Source organism: Centroberyx affinis, unplaced genomic scaffold (assembly GCF_046629955.1).
Source record: "Centroberyx affinis isolate AG114_WGS23_722 - 3 ecotype Tasmania unplaced genomic scaffold, CSIRO-AGI_Caff_v1 ptg005038l_1, whole genome shotgun sequence".
NCBI classification, from domain to species: Eukaryota; Metazoa; Chordata; class Actinopteri; order Beryciformes; family Berycidae; genus Centroberyx; species Centroberyx affinis.
Window position 1 is genome coordinate 290,683 of NW_027282482.1, and position 20,664 is coordinate 311,346.

Below are 20,664 nucleotides of genomic sequence, written 5' to 3' on the forward strand. Positions count from 1 at the left end.
TTTGTTATCCCTGTCTTCTCTCTGCGCCCATGTCCCACTTCAGGTCTTCTGGCCCGGGCTGTGTCAGCATGTGTGTGTGCGTGTGAACCACTGGGCAGACTGGGGATGCTGTGAGTGTGTGTATGTGTGTGTGTGTGTGTGTGTATGTGTGTGTGTGGTGGGTGTGAGAGCACGCTGGAGTGCAGAGGCGCTCCTAACCATGTCTTAGCATGGCCACTGAATAAACTCATGTTTTATGGATGCGGCGCCCTCCCCACTCCGTCCCTCTTAAAGGGCCTGCGCACCCGCTCCCCGCGCCTTTGATCTTCGGTCTGTCATACGCATTGGATTTGAATCATGCGCGCACACTTATCTGCGGGAAAACAGAAATCAGTGTGTATCAGAAATTCAATATCAGTATGTGAACTTGATGCTTTATTTCAGTGGAGTGCAGTGAGGGAAGGAGCTGATCGAGGGATGATAAGGAATCCAGAAAAAAAAAAAAAGTGAACGCAGATGTTTCGCTGACACTTTCACCAGACAAAACTAATGGTGCCGATGAATAATGAATACCAGCAAGCATAGTTTGGCATAGCAAACAGTGAAATCATGAAGGGCATTGTGCGTAAATGTGTGTGTGTGTGTGTGTGTGTGGGAGTGTTTGTGGATGTGGGTGTGTCTGACGAAACATTGCAGACACAGCTGATCTCTGATAGGTGTGTGTGTGTGTGTGTGTGTGTGTGTGTGTGTGTGCATAACAAAAGATATAGTCCAAGTAAATCCTCCGGCTGTAATTCAATCCTGAGTTGAAGGCCATGAATTAATGAGAGAGGGCCTGTGTGTGTGTGTGTGTGTGTGTGTGTGTGTGTGTGTGTGTGTGTGTGTCCAGGGTCAGAGGCGCTGTATGTCATGCACACGATGACACCAGATAATAAGGACACAGGGGATGAGATAGCGTTCCGCCACCACATACACACACACGCCGGGTTGGAAAAGTAGTGAAGTAGCGAGGGAAGACAAACTGCTGCATATGGCTCAGGAAAAAGCCTCATGTGTGTGTTTATGTTATGTGTGTTACAGTAATGTTAATGCACATTGATATGAGTTCAGCACTGAATCCCAAGACAAGAAAAACAAATTACAAACACAGTACAGGATGCTTGTGTATTGTGTATGTGAGTGGCTGTCCTGCTGTCTGCATGCAGCCATGTTTACTGGCTGCTAGACTGAGTTGACTTGCTGGTAAATAAAACATAGTGATAAATTAAAGATAAGCTTTCTGGGCGTTGAGTGTGCGGATGCTCCAGTCGTAACGCTACAGCCGGAGTGTGTTCACTTTGCCCTTGAGCTACTCGCCTGGCCCTCGTACCCAATTACCTCACACCCTGCTCATACTACAGGTGGGTAATAGAAAAAATATATCAGTATGATGCATGCTCAGCCTTGGTTTCTCTCTCATGGAATCTCATTGGCCCCTCGTTCGTATGGGAACATCCTCTGCGCCTTTCTATAGGAGGTGAAGTAATTACCGCGCCAACTCACAGCCCTAGGAGGGACAAATCACACCCGCAAGAAAGAGGAGGAAGGGAAAAATTAATTACACAGGCAGGGGAACACTAGGTGACGGGATGAGACGAGGGGAAAAAAAGAGTAGAGAGGAGTGTGTGAGAGGAGTGGAGGGGATACCCAACCTTTACCTAAATTAGCATTGGGCAAACCCATGTCTTAGCCTAATTAACATTGGATCTGGACCTTAGGTGGGGTCACAGTATAGCCACCGAAGTGGAGCAAGACTACGGAAAGCAGGGAAGGAGGGAGGAAGACATAGGAAGGGGGATAGGTGTTAAAACCCCATGTGAGGGAAGAGAGACGGAGAGGGAACTGAAAGGTTACAGTTGACAGGCGGAGAGAGAGAGTGAAAGAGAGAAGCAGACAGTGGGAAAACAGATGAAGAGGCAGGCAGACACAAACACAGAGAGAGGAAAAAAGAGATAAAGAAAGCAGATCTGTCTATCCATACATGTATATGGAGAGAGAGACAGACAGACTGAGAGAGAGAGACACACAGAGGGAGAGAGAGACGGTGAGATGATGACAGATTCGTGGATTCATGGCTGACCAGTGACAGCAAGAGCAGCTCCCCTCTCGCTGTGTCTGGCCAGGGAGCTGAATAATGAATCTGGATGCAGGCGACGCAGCAGACAGATACAGTAACACATACATCACACAGAGACACGCCTCAGCAGCAATTACTGGAGAGAGAGAGAGAGAGAGAGAGGATAAGAGAGATAGAGAGATAACTTTAAGAAGACTGATATGGTCTTCCCGAAAACGCCCAGATGTCAGGAAGACAGACAGCAGTTCACCTCTCTAGACTGCACCATATTTTATACCTGCTTTGGCCTGATCATAATAGCCTCATTTAGCTTCAATACGGGCCATGAATGCACTAAAAGAAAATTCGATGACATTAATGTACCTAATAAAACGTGGTGCAAAATGTTTGGTAGTGTAATCCAGCCGACTGTATGGAAGTGAGATGTTAGACTGATATCAGCAGGTCAGAGTGACAGGAGGAGAGGCAAAGAGCTGCTCTGAATTCATGTAATATACTGTATATTGCCTATTCGTTTATCTGCATTGTGTAGATAGATAGATAGATAGATAGATAGATAGATAGATAGGTAGGTAGATAAATAGATAGATAGATAGATAGATAGATAGATAGATAGATAGAAAGAAATTGGGAGTGGATGAGATACAGAAAGCGAGAGACAGTGCATATCAGAATTAGAACAAATTAATATATAATTCATAATAATTCAATAATGTTTACACTTGATCATTTTAATTTCTGGTAAACAATACAGCATCAAAAGTGTCTTGATCTCCAGTTGAAAATCAATGTGGAGCCAGACTGACCAGACAGACTGACCTTATAACATGGAAATTCAGATCATAAATCTGTCAAGCCTATCATGAAAAACGATTCAAGCATCCATGCAACTAATCTTAATAAATGCAGCCAAGGCCATTCTGTAAACTTTGTGTTATATATATACAGCCGCAGTGCAATTCAGCCATTCTGCAGAACTGAGACAAAACATGTCCTGCAAAGAAGAGTGCTTCTTTGATTAAGTGAAAATGTGCACACATTCTTGCATCATTTTTTTTCATACATAATGAAAGAATCACCCACTGCTCAAGTTTTCCTTAAATTATCTGCTGTGTTTGTCTGGAATCTACTATTAAGTGACGTAAAATGTTCACAACAATCAGGCATACAGATACTTTGATCTCAATGCCTGAATGTGAATAATCAGACTGAAACTGGGTCAGGTAAACACTTTTGTCTGTTACTTTAATTAAGGTTCTAGTCTGAGTTTTGGAGGACTGTTTGGAAATGCATCAAATAATGATTAAACAAGTGAACGGAGAGGCAGCCAAGCAGTTTGCATTTGGAAAGCATTGCAGCAGAAGCATTATCTACAGACTCACAGTGAATCAGGAGCATCACAGGAAAGGTGTCGATACAAAAAAGGAATAGGTTCCCACTGGGGTTTTATTAGTGGCCTAGCTGAAAGCTGAATAGCTATTCCCTATTTCTTTTTTTATTGTTCTCTCCAAACCTTTGGAGTCTACTTCTACATTCAGCCAGGGACTCAGTTCCAACTTTAAAATGTCCAGGTCCGTTAGGAGATGTGCCGATGTATTCATGTTTTTTGATAGTCCTTATACTTTTTGAGATATTCTTTATGTTTTCTCATATAAAAATGAATGTCAGAGAGTGAATATTGACATGGTGATCAAACTGTAAACACTTCTCAAGCTAAAGCAAGAACATTTCACACCTAATATTTTCTCCAGGAAATTTGCTTGTCTAGTTCACGGCTGCGATTTACACCTCGAAAACAGCAATTCACAATCCCTACTGGTTGTGTGTATTTCTTTTCCATAAATTAGCACCTCCTCTCTGCAATATATGATAGTTTGTGCAAGTGTTGTGTATTCTTTCCCAGGACTCAAGGCACCTGTGTAATTATCTGCTATGTTTGCCATGCTAGTGAAACACAATGACATAACAATATCCCTCATTTGCTTTCCCACTGGTGTCCAGCATCCTCGTTTTCCAGCATTTTAAACCAGGATCTTACTATAGGGACATATAGTGTGTTTGTGGTGCTCAATAGTGAGTTACAGTGACCTTATCATGCTTTATGGTATTTTTATGTCCTTTGCTATCGTTGTAACTCTCCTACAATATTCCAATAATATCCCTATAAGGAGTTATAGATTTGCTGTGATATTTGTATGGTATCTTTCAAAAAAACTATTATTGGATTGTTATAGTTTTTCTCTTAAAGTCTGAGAAGACTTGCTGAAAATGCTCCCCAGGGCGAAAAACTGACAATATGGGCCTTACTCGTGATTTACCAAAGCAATTTGCCGATAACTGATTGTTGTGTATGGGCGCCTCTGGGCTCGTGTTCTCAACTGTCCTGTTTTCCTCCCATAAAGGCAGCATTCTCCCAGCTGAGTTATGCTCCTGAGACTGTGAAGTGTTTGGTGCAAACAAAACTTCATAAGTAGGCTAATTCAATTATTATAGTTACAGTATCAACACACAATGTTCCAGTATGGCTGTGGTGAAGATGCTGCAAACGCAAACCACTCCAGTGGCAAGGCCGCACATTGCATTTCAGTGAGGCAAGTATTGCAGTGGTAAATTAAAAGATGGGTAAACTATGACCGCCAGTCAGCGATTACTGTAAAGCAAACAACCACCAACATAAGCACAAATCAACTGTATTTTCAGAAAAGCACTGATTTATGTCTTTCTCCTAAAAAGAGCACATCGTCATATAACAATAATGCTATTTACTACATCTATGAGTGTGTAAGCTTAAAAAGGTGAATAAAGTGTATTGTTTGCAACTTTATTTACCTGAATTCTCTCTCATTTTTGCATTTTGATTATTTCCAGCATTCTTCAGCCTCTTTGCTTTCCTGAAGTGTATAAATAAAAAGGTGGCTGAAGAGAGTTTAAGTGGGCTTAACCTCCATTACCTCCCTTAGTGCAGCTGTTTTAAAGGTGAAGCAAATGGGTGTATGATGAATTGAATATATTCAGAGAATTACATTTAATCTACAAAATGACAGACCCATACTACTTAGAAGTGTTAAATATTTGACTCTTTCACAGAATGTTAAAAGCTAGAGCGCACCCCCATAATTTTTTTCTCTCCCAAGAAAAAAAAATATATATTCTGTGCTTTTTAAAGAACTATTGAATTTATATCACTTTGAACAGAGGAAGGTCAAATTTGGATAGCTCATACTTTCCGCTCCTGCACCCGAAGAAATTAAATCAGAGCTCATACTTCTAATTGTGCTGCACATTTCTGAGTTCTCCTCTTTGAAGCCTATCTGACCCATCCATTCCCTTCCTCTTTTTTTTTTTTTTTTTTTTACCCCTTAATTTACCTGCCCATCTAGGCCGACGGGGGAAAATTTGTTACCATGGCAACCCCTCCATGGAGGGCTGCAGTCAAAACGAAGGGTTACCAGAGAACACTGGTATTTAACCGCACACACACACACACACACACACAGATGTGCACACCCACAGACACAGAGTAGGTCACTAGAGAAATCAGCTCTTTAGCTTGTGAAGCCACAGTGCAAAGCTCAGAGCGATCCAGCAGAGGATCTGTGATCTCTGCTGCATCGCAGGGGTGCAGACTGCCAGGAACTCCACAATAACCTTGAGGCAGCCTTTCATGTTGTTCCACCACTGGTTTTCTCAGCATTCAGTCTGGGTTATTTTTCCCCCCCCGTTAGTCTAATTTTGGACTGATAAAGGCTTTATTATAATTTCAGACAGTGCTGCAATTCCTTTCTGGGCTAGGCCCTTACCGTATGCACACTGAATGTTTCCATAGCACTGTTTGAATAAATGTGCGTGTGCATGATTTATCAAAACCATTCTACAACCTTTTTTACCTTCTTTTTTCTAATACTACATACATAACAGAGTGATTTGAATCTTAAGAACAATCTATGTTTAGTGTGAAATTATTTATTAAACTTAAAAAAAAAGAAAACGGGTGGATCTGAAAACATTTATATAAAACTAACAATTCTGATCCTATTCAATAAAAGAAAGAAATGTGGCAAAAAGTAAACTGGCCTTGCACACTGAATGAATTATGACAATGTATATGCTGACATTTTAGCACCTGATCTTAAAAAAAAAAAAAAAACAGCTAACAGCAAGTGCAAAATATTCAAGATAAAAGAATACATGCTACAACAAGACCCTCTACAACAATATATTTTCATATACCCCCCCAACAGTTGTTTATGTTTGTTTATGTATAGTTGTATGGTTGTTTAAACACCATAATGCTGCAATTTTAAGCTCTTAATATGTAAGAAAATATAGCTTCCCATCACCATCATTGTGCAAATATAGCAATGAAAGAGTGTTTACAGTTGTACTAATTACAGTTTGTTCTTATTAAACTATCTTGTGGCATTGTTTATAAGGCACAAATAAGGACTGAATGCAGAAAAACATTATAAAAATCAGCACAACTCTATTCTTACATGCTACATGATTGCAACCTGGGGCACTTTCATGAGGGTGCAACAGTTAGATGCATTTATCACACTGCTACAGTTGTTGGATTCATCACAATATCCTTAAATATCAAAATAATTCTCTTAAATATCAATATCAAATACATGCATTCCTCACTGCTGAAAAAACATGCCCCTGTTAATTCCTCAATGCCAAGCTATTGTTAGCTTTGATTCCACTATCTGGTGACTGCAGGCTGTCCTCTGGTGGTCACAATTGTAAGTTCCTCACTGAAACCTGGTGAAGCCACAGTCAGTTCATGCTTGCCACAGCTCTTCTGCTGATGTCCTCATCACCATGGAAATCCTGAAGCTCTTATGGTTGTATGTAACTGAATCAAACAGCACATAACAGTCCTCTGATCCCCAAAGTGCTAAAAGTCTGTCCGAAATGGCTAATTAAGACGTCTCCGTAGGGACTGCAACTCGCTAATTAAAACATAAAAACCCAGCTATGTCTGGGATTGCACATTAGTCAAATATAATTTAAAAAAGCTACTGGTTGGAGGCTGCAGGATTCAGACTATACAGACAATATACTCATGTCTGGTCCTGTATGTTCTATAGGTTTTCCTGGCCCAGGGTTCCCATGGGTGCTCATCTCAGACTGGAAGCACGTGAAACCCAAGAGAATCCACACCATTATCACATGGACTGCATCTCTAAACTGCATTGGTGCTTTGGTGGTCGGAGAATCCAGTTGTGCGATTAGATGCGACGTTGCTGTGAAGCCCAAGGGTGACAAATAACGTGAACATGAGCCTGTTGCATAGACACAGATGAAGACTCCAAAACTAAAAACATTTTCCTCATGAAGACCTCCAATGAAAAAAAAACCCATCTTAATCTACACTACCAGTCAAAAGTTTGGACATACCTGATTGAATGTACTGTTTCATTATCTTAAAGCCATTTTGATCTACAGCTTATGCTTAAATGCTTGAACAAATAAATAGTGAAGTTAATGCCTATGTATGAATTTCTTTCCAAAGCCTTTGCCTTTCAATCAAGGCAAAGGGTGGCTACTTTAAAGAATCTAAAATATAATTTCGTTTTGATTTGTTTAACACTCTTTTGGTCACTGCATAATTCCATTTATGTTATTTCATAGTTTTGACGTCTTTACTATTATTCTAAAATGTGGAAAATAGTATGCAAATCCACGCAAACGGATGCATTTGTGTCTAACCCTAAGTAAAGGAGACACTGAAGGCACCATGGAACTAAAGGTCAGAGGTCAGAGGGGCTATCTTGAGTGCAGAGGATGATGCTGGCGTCATACAGAGGGAACGTGGACCTTTAAGGTTTTAGAGTGCTACACAGATGCAAGGGTGCTTGAGGCAGACCGGCAGGATGCCCTTGTTGATTTGGTGGAACTCCACCAGTTGCAGAAGGTCTATGAAGAGAGTCAAGCCGTCGTCCATGGTGAAGTACTTCCTACCTCCCTCCTCACACTGCAAAGGGAAGAGAACCTTATTTACAGTGAGGATATACCACAAAGCAAGCGAGTTTTGCCTTTTCCCTGAAGTGATAAAACACAGAACTAGTTGTACAGTACAACTACTGTATGAGTACAAACACTGATCATCTTTGACAGAATGATGGGAACTCACAGGGATTACCAGATAATGTTTGGTTTTCAGCTTGTAACACAGCGAGAGGACGAAGCACTGAGCATGCTGCTGGCTCTCACGAATGAGGAACATCCTAAACCCACACACAAACACACACACACACACACACACACACACACACACACACACACACACACCAACCTAGAGTAAATGTCATGTACACAGAAAAAACACTACAGATATTATTCACTCAAGATACATCTGTACATGGGAGCATGAATAATGCATCGGCCAATGTTTTATCATTGAATAATGAATAATGAACTAGACTCTGAAAGGGATTTGAAAAGCCACGGATCCTCGCCGTAGTTCCTCCACTCACCCGTCTACCAGCCCCTGTTCCTCTATCAGTCTCTGCGCTTCCTTCCTGGAAACGCCACCATGAAACCACAGCTGGGTCCTGTGGATGGCTGGATACACGCATGTGTGCACACACACACACACACACACACACACACACACACACAGAGGGGATGAGCCTAAACAGCCTAAACACAGGTGATGTAATATCTGTCTCTGAGTCTTGAGTGGACTTACAGGAGGGTCGTGCTCCAGAGTTCAGGTTGGGCAGACTGCACCTCAGGGCTTCTCTCCTCTGTGCCAGCAAAGAGGAGAGAGGCAAAAACAACAGAAAAGGTCACAATTTGAGACATTTTACATCCCCCTTACCTCCTGCCCTCCCTCTGTTTATCTATCCTCCCTCCCATCTCAGTCAAACCCATCCTGTCTCTCTCTTTCTCACAAATTCCTCTATCATTATGCCTTCCACCAATTTTGCCTCTCTCCAAGCTGAAGGCCTCACCCTCACCGCCTCTATCCCTTCTCCCTCCCTCCCTCCCTTCATCCATCTCTCTCCATCTCAACCTCACAGCCTGTCCCTCCCCCCCATCCCTCCCGGCTCACCATCTTAGCCTGACCTTCCTCTTTCCCTCCGTCTCACTCCATCCATCCATCCGTCCCTCCCTCCCTCCTCACCCTCCAGGCTTGTCCCTCCTCCCTCTCAGCGCTCTGGGCCTCCCTGGGGTTCTGGATGACCCGCCCTCCAGCCTTCCCTGAGAAGTCCATCGCCACCAGGCTGGACTCCGTCTGCACACACACACACACACACACACACACACACGCTCAGTTGAAAGAAGGCATAACAGCATAAATGTAAGATGACACTCCTCTAATTATTGCTCAGACTCCTCTACATTGCATCCTCTGATGAGCTCACTTTGCCATCTGTGTGCTTGGTTCCCTCCAGGCATCGCGGAGCCAACTTGGATAACTGGTAGTTGCACTGAAGCTGCTTCCCATACTGACCACACACACACACACACACACACACACACACGGAAGAAGGTAATTAAATGATTTACTGATTTTACTGTCTACACTTTGACCAAGAGGAAATGAGATATCCTTTACAGAAACAGTTTAGAGAATGTAATCAGCTGTTGTTTGCTAAATACTGAGTAGTGAACATCAGGTTACAATATGCTTCCCAAATGGATTTATAGTGCATTAGAATGAAAGTTTTAGATTATTTTATTGTTGGGATTTTATTGTTGTAAAACCTTGAACAGCCTGAATGCGGACGTCCAACAGGTGCGTGTCTGTTCATTCTCAGCACACAGGAGCTTCAGGTCCTGAGCACGGACATGGTTTCTGGAAGGCTACACACACACATACACACATACACACACAGTTCAGTGAATACAGCAGAAATACAAAGTGAATATATTACCGAACTTGTCCCTATCTTGTACAGTTTAGTCCAATTTCAGAACATGAACAAGTTTCTCCAAAACCCAGAAACAAGGGAAGCAAAACTCCAGGCTGAAGAACTGCTCTGCTGGCAGTATATGGGAGACCAACTTTGTGGACACTGTGACAATACCCAGGGGGATTTTTCAGGTATACAAGTAAATATTCTGGTTCTGAACTGTTAGCACTACTATCATATGAATCTACTGTGCAATAACAAATTATCGGTGTGTACTATTCATGTATTTTACCCCATGTTATTGAAATTCTATGAGTTCTCAAATCATTGTCTATGGTGCAGGACATGGACTCATTTCTTGACAACCTCACAAAATGAGAGTATTAGTTCCCTGGATTCTGCTACTGGAAAACAGAAGTATTACAATGAACACAAATATTGACTCAACAGTCCACAATCACAAGAATAATATGCATGCTAAAGGGGGGATTTTTGCTTTGACTTGGACACAGGCCAACGGCGCACACAGACACACAAACCCCAGAGTCAAACATTTCTCAAATCCCCAGGGTAAAACTGTTCCCAACACATTGTTCCATCTGGTTTGAGGACATTTTTTCTGCATAATCCTGTCTTGGTTGCGGCGAGAGCCCCGAGGAAGTGGTTACCTTGATGCAGAAGGTGAAGTCGGCGGGGGCTCCGTACAGCTTACGACTGTTGGCCACAGTGTAGACGTTCAGGTCCTCCAGATCAGCCACGTACTGCAGGTGGCGAGGCTCCTAGGCCGCACACATGCATGAAAATCAGATTTGCTCATCAAATGCAATTGCATATCATGCATTCACAACATTTTCAGGACCGGATGTCTAACATGCACCCTCATGTTAGAGGTGCATGTTATAAAAAGGCGAGTCAGTCATTGATTTAAACTCTAGCTGTTCTGTTTGCACACACTTCCTTGCTCTTTGTTTTCCTTTAACGTTTCATAATGTGAGCGCTGTGAAGCCCTCTGTGACTGTAACTGTGATTGAGGGCTACACAGTTACACTTGACCTGCTGACCTTGGAGGAGCCCTTGGTGGAGCAGTAGAGGCCGGAGGGTCGGAGGAAGAAGTAGACCCTCTTCCAGGCCTTGCGGCTGGGCTCCCTCACATGCAGGAAGCCCTGGATCTCCGGACACGTCCCAGATCTGAGCAGGTTCTGCTGGGGCAAATACAACTCACTAATAATGTCACTGTTATCAGCCAAAAACTTCCCGAATCCAATTATGGGACTTTTTAAATGGACCAAAAGATGGACCCAATCTTTTATATGTTTAGTAACCCATGAAACACATTTGAAGCCCATCGTATAACTTCTTAATCCCAGAATATAAAACCTTTTAAAGATTTTTTTCATCTGACAGCAGGAATCTGATGTATAATGGAACTAAGTGTAGTTTTTAGCTTCATATCGCTATAAGTCATGAATCTCAAATGTTTTTACATCTCAGCTTATTAATCACTTCTTTAGTTTATCAATATTGTTACACATGGGTGAAATGCACTGAGGTCATGAAAAAAATAATTTGCATTTGCAGCCTTTGTGTTTGTGTTTGCATTTACAGCCTTTGTCTTCTATTGGCTTACCTGAATGAGCTCTGATGACGTCATCCCCTTGGTGACATCAGCGCTGTCGGAGATCATGCACTCTGGGAAGAAGAGCTGGGAAAGGGAAGGAGACAGCTGTCAATTAAGGCCTCCGAAGAGGAAAGGCTCATTTACGAGACAAAGCAGCAGTGTCTGGCGGCGTCCTGCTCCCCTATCACTTCATCAGCCCCACGGATCAGATCATTCTGCTTAGGGCCGCGACTGTTTGACTACGAAGATCAAATATACCTTTCAGGAATTATACTCCTATTTAAGATGGCTTAGAGGCAACATATGACGTGTATCTTTGTTTAGACAAATCGTTGAGTAAATAAACCCTCATGCAAATAAAGCCAAATGTGTTCCTGAAATTGAGAGTCTGCTTTCCAACATAAGTGAGAGAGAGAGAGCGCGACAGAGAGAGCAAGAGAGAGAGAGAGAGAGAGAGAGAGAGAGTGTGTCTGCATAAGCATGTGAATGTGTGTGTTTTTATCGAAAGTCCTTTCCATAACCACTTGGAGTGTTAGTGCCAAACTCCAGCCATCAATCTACACAGAACATACGTATGTGTAAATGTACACTATGTGATTGTGATGAGGCCCCAAAGGTGAGATGTTATGCAGCAAGTGTGAGCCTAATTGTATATGCGGTGAAATTTAGTGAAGTCCTGTGGGTGTAAGTGTAGGTCTACGGAGGTAGATAAGTATAGGGGTGGGATGATAAATTCACAGGATCTCTCACAAGGGAGAGATCCTGCGCATTGGGAAATATCTGAAGCATGAAGTCTGTGTGTCTGCACCGGCACACTACCTGTCAATCAACAGACGTCACTAACTGCTGTGACATCACACCTTGTCAGCCTGAACTGTAGCCACCTCTGGTGTGCTGTCACACGCTTACGGCGATTGTGAGACTCTGACTTGATGTAAATGATGTGATGTAAATGGAAGCGATGGATATTTAGGGTGTGGATTATTACAGGTTGACAATAAGTTGAGGATTTAAAAAGAGTGTAGGCTGTGTGCGTGTGGGTCCGCGTACCACGGGTTTTCTGAAGAACTCGTACTTGGCGTAGTTTTTGCGGAACAGGAGCTTGGTGTCTCCCTTGACGGACCAGGTTGCCTGAACCTCCAGCACTACCTCGTGGTCCTCCAGACATCTCTCTGAGGAGACAGGAGAATAGTCAGACAGTAGTTCCAATTTGGCAGTTGGTGCTCATTTTAAATTTCCGTTTATATCGTGGTGGGGTCTTACCCAGGCCCAGGGTGGGGTGGAGTTCGATGAGAGCCCAGTTCTCCTGGTCGCTGCAGTGTGCCGTCTGGACCAGCATGTGGCACACCTCCCTGGCTGTGGCTGCTGGAGAAACCCACATGGACCTGCTGTGGCTGTCCTCTCCACACACCTTAATCAACTGGTGGGGGATGGTACAATTAAAAGGGAGTCGTTACATCTTATATTTGTGGAATGTCGACCAAAAGTGAATAGTTGACAAGCGACTAATCACCCGCCCATATGCACATGAAGCTCACAGTCCCTGCCTGAGGCGTTGAAAGACCACAAATCTCTCTTGGCCAAGACAGATACGCCTTTGATCAATTCAAACATGCTATGAAGAACTGAAAAGTGTTGGTGCCCAGCTCCAGACAGTAAATTAAATGGGGTTGAGTGCACCAAATCAAGGTGATAGGGTAGGTAAAAAAGTGACAGAAACTTTATGGCATGCACATAATACACATGTAACAATTAATAAAATAGGCAAGATGTATTAAAAATAAGTGGTAAAACAGTTACACAAATAGACAAAACAAATCCTTAACCCCGCCCAAAAGGCACACACTGTCGTAATTGAAAACAAGTACATTAGAAAGAGCTGCCATCATTAAATAGCGATGAAATGGGAAATAAAAAGTTTAGTTTGTGATCCAACCACCAACATAAAACAAAAATCAAGTATATTTTCATAAAATCATTCATTTGTGCTTCTTTACTCCTTCAATAACCCTATCCTCATATGATGTACAGCTTGATTACTATGATATGTGTGATATGAAAAAGGCGAGTAAACTAAGTGTAGGAGGGTTTACCCTCCAGTACATCTGTGGCTGGCACACTAGGTTTCAGTGCACAACATACATTTTACAGTGACGGAAAACAGCTGGTATTGGCACTGTTTCAGCATAGCTACAATCGTGACAAGAAGCCAAGATGTGAGGCCAAGAACCTGTCAGCGGCACTGCAGTGACAGACAGAGCCATCACTTATTTAATAGGCCTTGACACTGGGAGGGAGGGCTCTTCAATTCGTTCCTAATTTTAGACTGGCACTGGGGCCTGACCTGTGTTTTTCTCAATCTTGTCCCACTGTCTGTTAACCTTCTCTCTCAAAAGACATATTTCTCCCTATTCTAGCTTGAGGTGAAATAAACGTGTGCTTACAACACAGGTTTCATAACCTTTGCTGCAAGTCATTCCATCTGTCTCCCATCTTTTCTGTATCTCTCCACTGCAAAAAAATAATCTTAAAAATGTAAATCTTCTTCTCCTGCCTTTTTACATCCTCGCTCTCTCCTCCCTGTCTGTTGGGGAATAGGTGCGATAGGAGAGGCAGCCAGGCATGCAGAGTGTCGGCGTGCCCGACGCCACTGAGGTGAACCAGGTGCAGGTTATTCCAGGGTCATGACGTTTGTGCAGAGCATGCCGTCTGACACAGTGTCTGGCTCCAGCAGCAAACCTCGACCCAAGGAAAACAAACCTGCCCAACCTGAAAACTGCGGCTGTCAATCAACGAGTCCTGACTGGTTGGGTGAGACCCGGCGACAGTCAGGGCAAATAATGGCTAAGTATCAAGTAGAGAGCCTCGTGGGGGACGGTGCCGGAACATTCTTTCAGTGGAAACCACTCAGTTCAATATCCGGCCAGTCCACTTTGACTGCTGAATGGTTTTATTAAACAGCTGGGGAGGTGGGTGAAAATATGTCTCTCTTTACTCAAAAAATATACAATTCCTGTGCTTAGGACCCAAAGCAATGCACGTCAACAATGGAGATTACAATCAAATATAAAAAATGTATAACCTTAAATTAAATCGCATCATTTCACACATTCACATCAGAATACTCTAACGATCTGAAATGGTGTTGATCTTATGGAGTAAGTGTTATTTAAATTGCTAATCCATACTAAACCGATTTTACAGTACACAATGCCTGAGGCAATTGCTGACCTAGAAATGCACACCTTGCAAAAAGGCATAGAGCAGGTAAAGTCTGAGATGTGTTTTACTGTGTATCAACACACACAGAGCTACACATACTAGAAAAGGAAATAAAGTGTCAACTGAGGAAACCATTGTTTCTATGAGGAAATACAGAGTTTAAACTATGTGCTCTTTATCAGGGTGTTAGGTGCCTGAACACATGATTTCAGTTGTCTATTGGACTGAACTGGAGACGGCTTCTGCCTGTCACTTCTGCCCTTTCACAGAAATAAAAGGTTGAATTCTTCAGTTTTATATCCCACATTATAAATCTAGATACTTTCACGATTTTAGTACCTGGTTTCTGTGTTCTCTAGTTTGGAATGCTTTGGAAAGCTCAGATATTATTTAATGTGACATGTGGCACAGAGTTAAAATCACCTGCCAAAATTATGAAAAATGGCCTAAAATAACAGCATTTTCATTTGTCTCTTCACACATACCATTAATATTTAAGACCGACAGACAAAACAGTCAGCAGAAAGTGACTAAGAAGTTGTGTTTTTCTCTCTCTCACTCCCACCATCTCTCCACATCCCCACTCCAGCTCCCCTCGTCCCCTTACAGCTGGGCAGGTGCAGTGGAAAGTAAAAAGAAAAAAATACAATCAGCTGTGGGTCTGCACAAAAGACCCAAGCATCACTAATGTGTTTGTATGTGCGTGTATATGTACAGTTCCAGTAAGTATATAACGCCCTGGGGCAAGCGTGGCACAGTGACAGATTGTTTCCCAACATTAATTACAGACAAGCTTTCTCTGGCAGCATTTGTGAATTAAAATATGCCAGAACAGGCAGAAACTCAGGTCACGTCATAATAATTAACAATATGCTCTTAGGCCTTTCTGTCAATCACAGGAACCATAACCAGCTATGTTTTACTCGCACTATCAGCAAACAAGTTAAAGAATTCATTTGCTGATGTTGCTGAGGTTACTTGACAACATTTTTAAATATCTGGGCAAGTGTGATCAGCACGGAAAAAGTCTTAATTGTGGATCCAGCCCCCTCAGTTGTCAGTTGTCTTTCAGAAGTAATTGGGTGGGCAAATCATGTGGGTAACGTCGGACTGGGACTTCAATGGCTAAGATTTGCTGATTAGTTAGGATTTTAATTCAAAATTGAAAATGGGATAGCGAAATGGAAAGGGAATCAAAATGGTGTGGTGATTTCAGACTGGACAATGAAGGTCAGTTTGGTTTAACAGACCAAACTATCCCTTTATACACAACTTCAAACTCAAGGATGAACCTGATAGTTATAGGAAACACAGCAGACCTCAGAACTCAGCTAGACACTTAGCGGCTCAGTCTAAAAACCTTTTCAGATGCAATAGAATAGGAGGGGACAGGCTTCCAAACAAGGCTTTTGAACTTACATGTTTGTCACTTGACGGTGGAGGGAGTGAACTGATGAGCACTGGAGACTGCGAGGGGCTGCACAGCTCTGGAAAGGGATTGGGTATGGAGGGGACAGAGGAAGACAGTGACTCCCCGCCTTTAAACCTGGAAAAGTTATTGAAATGAATAAATGAATACAGGGTCAGGTAAGGTCAGAACCAGCCTGAAGACATTCTACAGTTAGCATTATTATTATTATTATCATAGTGAGTATTATTTACTCAAACGGACTAAGATTGTCTTTTCAAAAAACTATATTTTATATAATAGCGTGGCATTAAGCTATATCTGTTTTTGGCATTCACTCCTGTAAACCGTAATAGTAGGCCTGCATTTGGAAAAAAATAGTAGCAGTTTCGATTAGATTCCTTTTAGGTAATTACAATGCAAACAGGCAGTACAAAAGCAACACAGATGTTTCTGCTGCTACCAACAGGCTTATGATTCACTTGACCTTGAATGAATATTGGATTCTGTAATATCTTCAGAAAAATAAGCCATGAATAATTAAAGAGACAACCCATGCCCGTATTCTCTTGATAATGACTTGTAATTTACCATGTTTTTTTGTTGTTTTTTTCACCATTTACACCATTAATATGGAAATAAGGGAGCTGTAATCAAAGGCTTACCAAGAAAACGTTGCTTTCTTTCTTTTCAACTGTTTTATTAATTTAGGGCAGAGGAAACAGAAGTACCAAGGCAACGTAATGAAACGAGGAAGTGAAAGAAAAACACCTCTCCACAGTTGGTGTTCAGCAGTTAACACAGTGACCCGGACAACGTGTGTACTCCCAGCCCGCTCTACAAACCTCTTTTTATTACTCCTGACCAGTGTTTTGTGTATTTAGGGCTTGGTGTATCTTGAATAATAATCTCTTTGTTTTGAAGAAACTAGCCGCTTGTCAAAACATCAGATGACGTGGCTCATGGCCTGAAGGTGACTCACTGACTTGAGTCAATATCTACCGCCTACTTGGCAAAGCCTACTGAGTCATGTCCAGTATGTGTGAGTACTATATATGTAGCAACCCAATCAGCTCCCGCTCAGAATGACTAATGGTTTCAGTGTGTGTGTGTGTGTGTGTTTGTGTACACCTGCTTGTTGGTCATACCTGTTTGCGGTGATGAGGATGGGCTGGGAGCGCCGTACGGAGGGAGAGTCAGCGACCAGCGGGGCCAGGGTGAGAGAGGAGCTCCCCAGCAACGCCTCCTCTCCTCCGGACGGCTCCTGTCTGTCCGAACCCCCAAACACCTCTGTCCACGGGCCTGCCACCTCCATCACAGCACCTAAGGGGGAATGAGGGAGCCATAGGTGGGATTCTCAACCGTATACTGTGGCAGAAGGGGGCCTGGTGATTAGAGGCTGTCACATAACTGGAAGGTGACAGGTTCTTTTTGGTTTTTGATAAATGTCTACCTTTGCGCATTTATCCAGTAACATATTAATGGATGTGCCTGCATACAGACATTTGCATACAGTTGAGATGCACATATACCATCTTTTCCCTGCTAATACCAATTCCAAGTACTTAACTTTTAATGTTGGATCTATTACTTTCAATGAACAATTTAGCCTTAATCCATTTTCCTCCATTTCCTCCAGATTTAACATCCTTCTGTGTTTTAATAAAGGCAAACCTTTATTTCTGCCTTATGCCTTTATTTCTGATGTTATACACGACTCTTTGTATCCGACGTTAGTAATGTTCCCCATTACTTTTCTATTTTAGATCTGCAACCTAGTATCTATCTATCTAAAATAATACCTATGCTAAAAAAAAAAATTCTATACAGTGCTACAAGAAATACAGCTCAAAGGTGAGTCACGCTGTAGCTGCAAAATAGTATTATATGGCCCAGTGCCAAATAAACATATGAACCAGAATTTCCACACACTACATGACAAATATCCCAACACCTACTATGTGTGTATGGCATTTGCATATAAAGCATATTTGCCACAGACAGTTCAAACACCTGTCTGGAACTTAGTTTACGGCCTGCCACAATACACACACGCCTGTCTAAAAAACTGAATGGTGAATGAGTATCTGTACAGTGATATGCATAGTCTACTGTATAATATGTCTTGCATTGTCCCTTTGCACTGTATGCAAGGTCCTGTTCTCCTTGTACCACGTGTCAACATACTATATACCAAGACAAATGCTTGTACATTTAGTGTAAAGTGATCCTGATTTTTCCTGAAAGCCAATAAAGCAATAAAGGTAATTTGGGTCAAGTTAGGCTGCTTAGATTTATCAACTGTCAAACAAGCAACTGCACATTATAATCTTTAAAACAAGAGATAAACCCTAACCCTAACCCATTTCACTATGGTTTCAACACAGGTGTGCAGGAAAAAAAACACTAAACGGTGAATACGACATTAAGTAATAGGAAAGAGACTATATGTTTTAAACTTGAAATGCACTAAAAATCTAAACTGAAGAAACTCATATTTTCGATGGATTGTGTTTTTGAGCACCAAGTGACGTGTCCTGCAAAGCCTTCAAAATCCTAAGACCTCCCACCCCCCCTCACCCCATTATATGGAAAATATAGGTGGCAGAGTGCTAAGACTCCACTCTTGCTGAGTTTCTTTTCTTTAATATCCAGTTACTGGGGAAATTGCTCAAATTCACCAAAAAGCAAACGCCTGACTCGAACATAGGAGGTTTAAGTTGATTTTGTGTTGATTTTACTACTTGCAGGTTATGGTTCAGCTGAAACATAACCTTCTCTAGATTATACTCTGTTCTGTCAAAATATCTGACAAAATACCCACATGACAGGGTTTGTTGTCTTACTGTTGCAATGCAGAACATGCAGCATGTAATGCGGAGAACCGCTGGCAGCCTGCAGTTTGGAGAGGGACTAAGTGCTTTGATGGGGCAGGGAGGCAGGGGGGCTGGGCTGGCAGAGAGTTTGAGTAATTGCCCTTTTTTCTCCACAGCAAACCGCAGCGGACGGAGAACAGCAAACACAAAGACCCAGTGTGCACTAGTGGTTTAAAACCTGTCTCCATCTATCAGGTGAGGTGAGGATCCTATTTGAAAGATTTGTGTGTGTGTGTTCAGGAGCAAAAGGTTGTCATGACATCAATATCAGTAGGCTTGAATACAATAGGACGCCTAACCCTACCTACAACCTGTTTCCCCAAGCGGGGAGCCAACAACACAATGAAAAGTATAATGTCCCAGACTCAGTATTCACAAAATTCACCTGACCTTTTTGCAACCCTTCAGCATTTCCAGCCAGCATGGTGTACTGCCATAAACACTGATCGTTGGCTGGTTGTCATCTGATCACTAAGGAAAAAGTGTAATCCTATGTAAAACTATGAGTCCCTTTTTTATTTTTTCATTTTCCATCATACGCACAACATATATAACCATACATACACAATACATGACACTAAAGACAAATACATAACAAAATACATGACACAATACATTTTCCTCTTTTTTGTTCAAAACAATGAGTCCCCAAAGATATATTACAGTGATATATTACAGCATAAGAATAAAATGCTACGTCCAATAAGGTCCCTGTAAACTCACTATTTAGTAGACTACATAATATTATGGTGATTTTTCATTTGGGCAAACACTTATTATTCGCCTACTAACACCTACTGAGTGATTAACACAAACCCTGTCTGTTGTTTGCCTTCCAAAATGACAGTGTGGTGGTGCAAAGGAATACTGTTCCACAGAACCATCTTACAGTGGCCTCTCCTAAGAAATATTAGATTAGGCTACTGTGATTCTTTTGGCAAAATGTCTTTCTAATTATGTGATGAGGACATGCTGTACTAACTCCTGACTCCCTTTAACCTAAAAGCCTATTCTAGAGCCTGAAATCTAAGCAGGTAGTGCATGGTTCAGACACAGCTGTTGACATTGTGCCAAGACACTTCATACTGAAACTGAAGAAAATGCCTGCCCAGTAGCCACTGAACCTGGGTTTTGACATGGCCGGTACATTTAGTCACCCGACCTACCTGAATAAGCCTTAATTTAGGTTGACACCAAGTGAATGGCCAGGTAACTTCGCCATACACATCCACCTACGTATCCCCCCCTCTCTATATTCACCTGCTGTTTGCTGTGTACGCTTAAACCCAGCCTGCACCTGTTGTTTGAACTCAAGAGCTTGTTTGCATCTGCACACAGCAGCGCGTGCCGAAAACTAAAAGAAACCTAGACTACCTACCAGGGTATTTGTCTCGTCGCGCGGTGAGTATCAGCTGTCAGGCATCGTGTTTATCCCAATGAGAGAGTTAGCTGTGTTGTGTGATTTCTTAAGTCTGGCTCATGAAACGGGACGCCGCACCGCCAAGTCCCAACAACATTATTGATGTCGGGAACATCCGCTGAACTCTGCTGTCCCCCTGCAGGGAGGGAGGGGCCTG

General features: G+C 42.3%; 1 protein-coding gene across 3 annotated transcripts; it reads right to left on the reverse strand.

Moving 5' to 3' along the window:
• Positions 1-6,048: 6,048 nt before the first annotated feature.
• On the reverse strand, positions 6,049-20,610 carry grb7 (growth factor receptor bound protein 7). 3 transcript variants are annotated; one of them, XM_071545729.1, is made up of 15 exons: positions 20,466-20,610; positions 17,360-17,534; positions 16,223-16,349; positions 12,845-13,001; positions 12,632-12,753; positions 11,591-11,665; positions 11,025-11,162; positions 10,632-10,742; positions 9,815-9,913; positions 9,472-9,555; positions 9,231-9,341; positions 8,793-8,850; positions 8,578-8,665; positions 8,244-8,328; positions 6,049-8,075 (listed from the first exon to the last, which is right to left on the reverse strand). In XM_071545729.1, the coding sequence occupies exons 2-15, from the start codon at positions 17,524-17,526 to the stop codon at positions 7,929-7,931; spliced, it is 1,569 nt and encodes a 522-aa protein (XP_071401830.1). In that variant the 5' UTR covers positions 17,527-17,534; positions 20,466-20,610; the 3' UTR covers positions 6,049-7,928. The 3 variants fall into 3 exon arrangements, with proteins under 3 accessions (XP_071401830.1, XP_071401829.1, XP_071401831.1); XM_071545728.1 differs by having other exon boundaries at positions 8,235-8,328; XM_071545730.1 differs by lacking the exons at positions 16,223-16,349; positions 17,360-17,534; positions 20,466-20,610 and adding an exon at positions 15,289-15,365 and having other exon boundaries at positions 8,235-8,328.
• Positions 20,611-20,664: the final 54 nt, after the last annotated feature.

What these genes read in the sequence shown, in the direction of transcription:
- grb7 (XM_071545728.1), bottom strand. Translation starts at nt 17,526, where the DNA reads ATGGAGGTGGCAGGCCCGTGGACAGAGGTGTTTGGGGGTTCGGACAGA. An exon ending in AGGAGGGACAAGCCTGGAGG is followed by an intron (nt 8,851 to 9,230) that starts GTGAGGAGGGAG and finishes TTGCTGGCACAG; the next exon opens with AGGAGAGAAGCCCTGAGGTG. An exon ending in GAACAGGGGCTGGTAGACGG is followed by an intron (nt 8,329 to 8,577) that starts GTGAGTGGAGGA and finishes GTGTGGGTTTAG; the next exon opens with GATGTTCCTCATTCGTGAGA.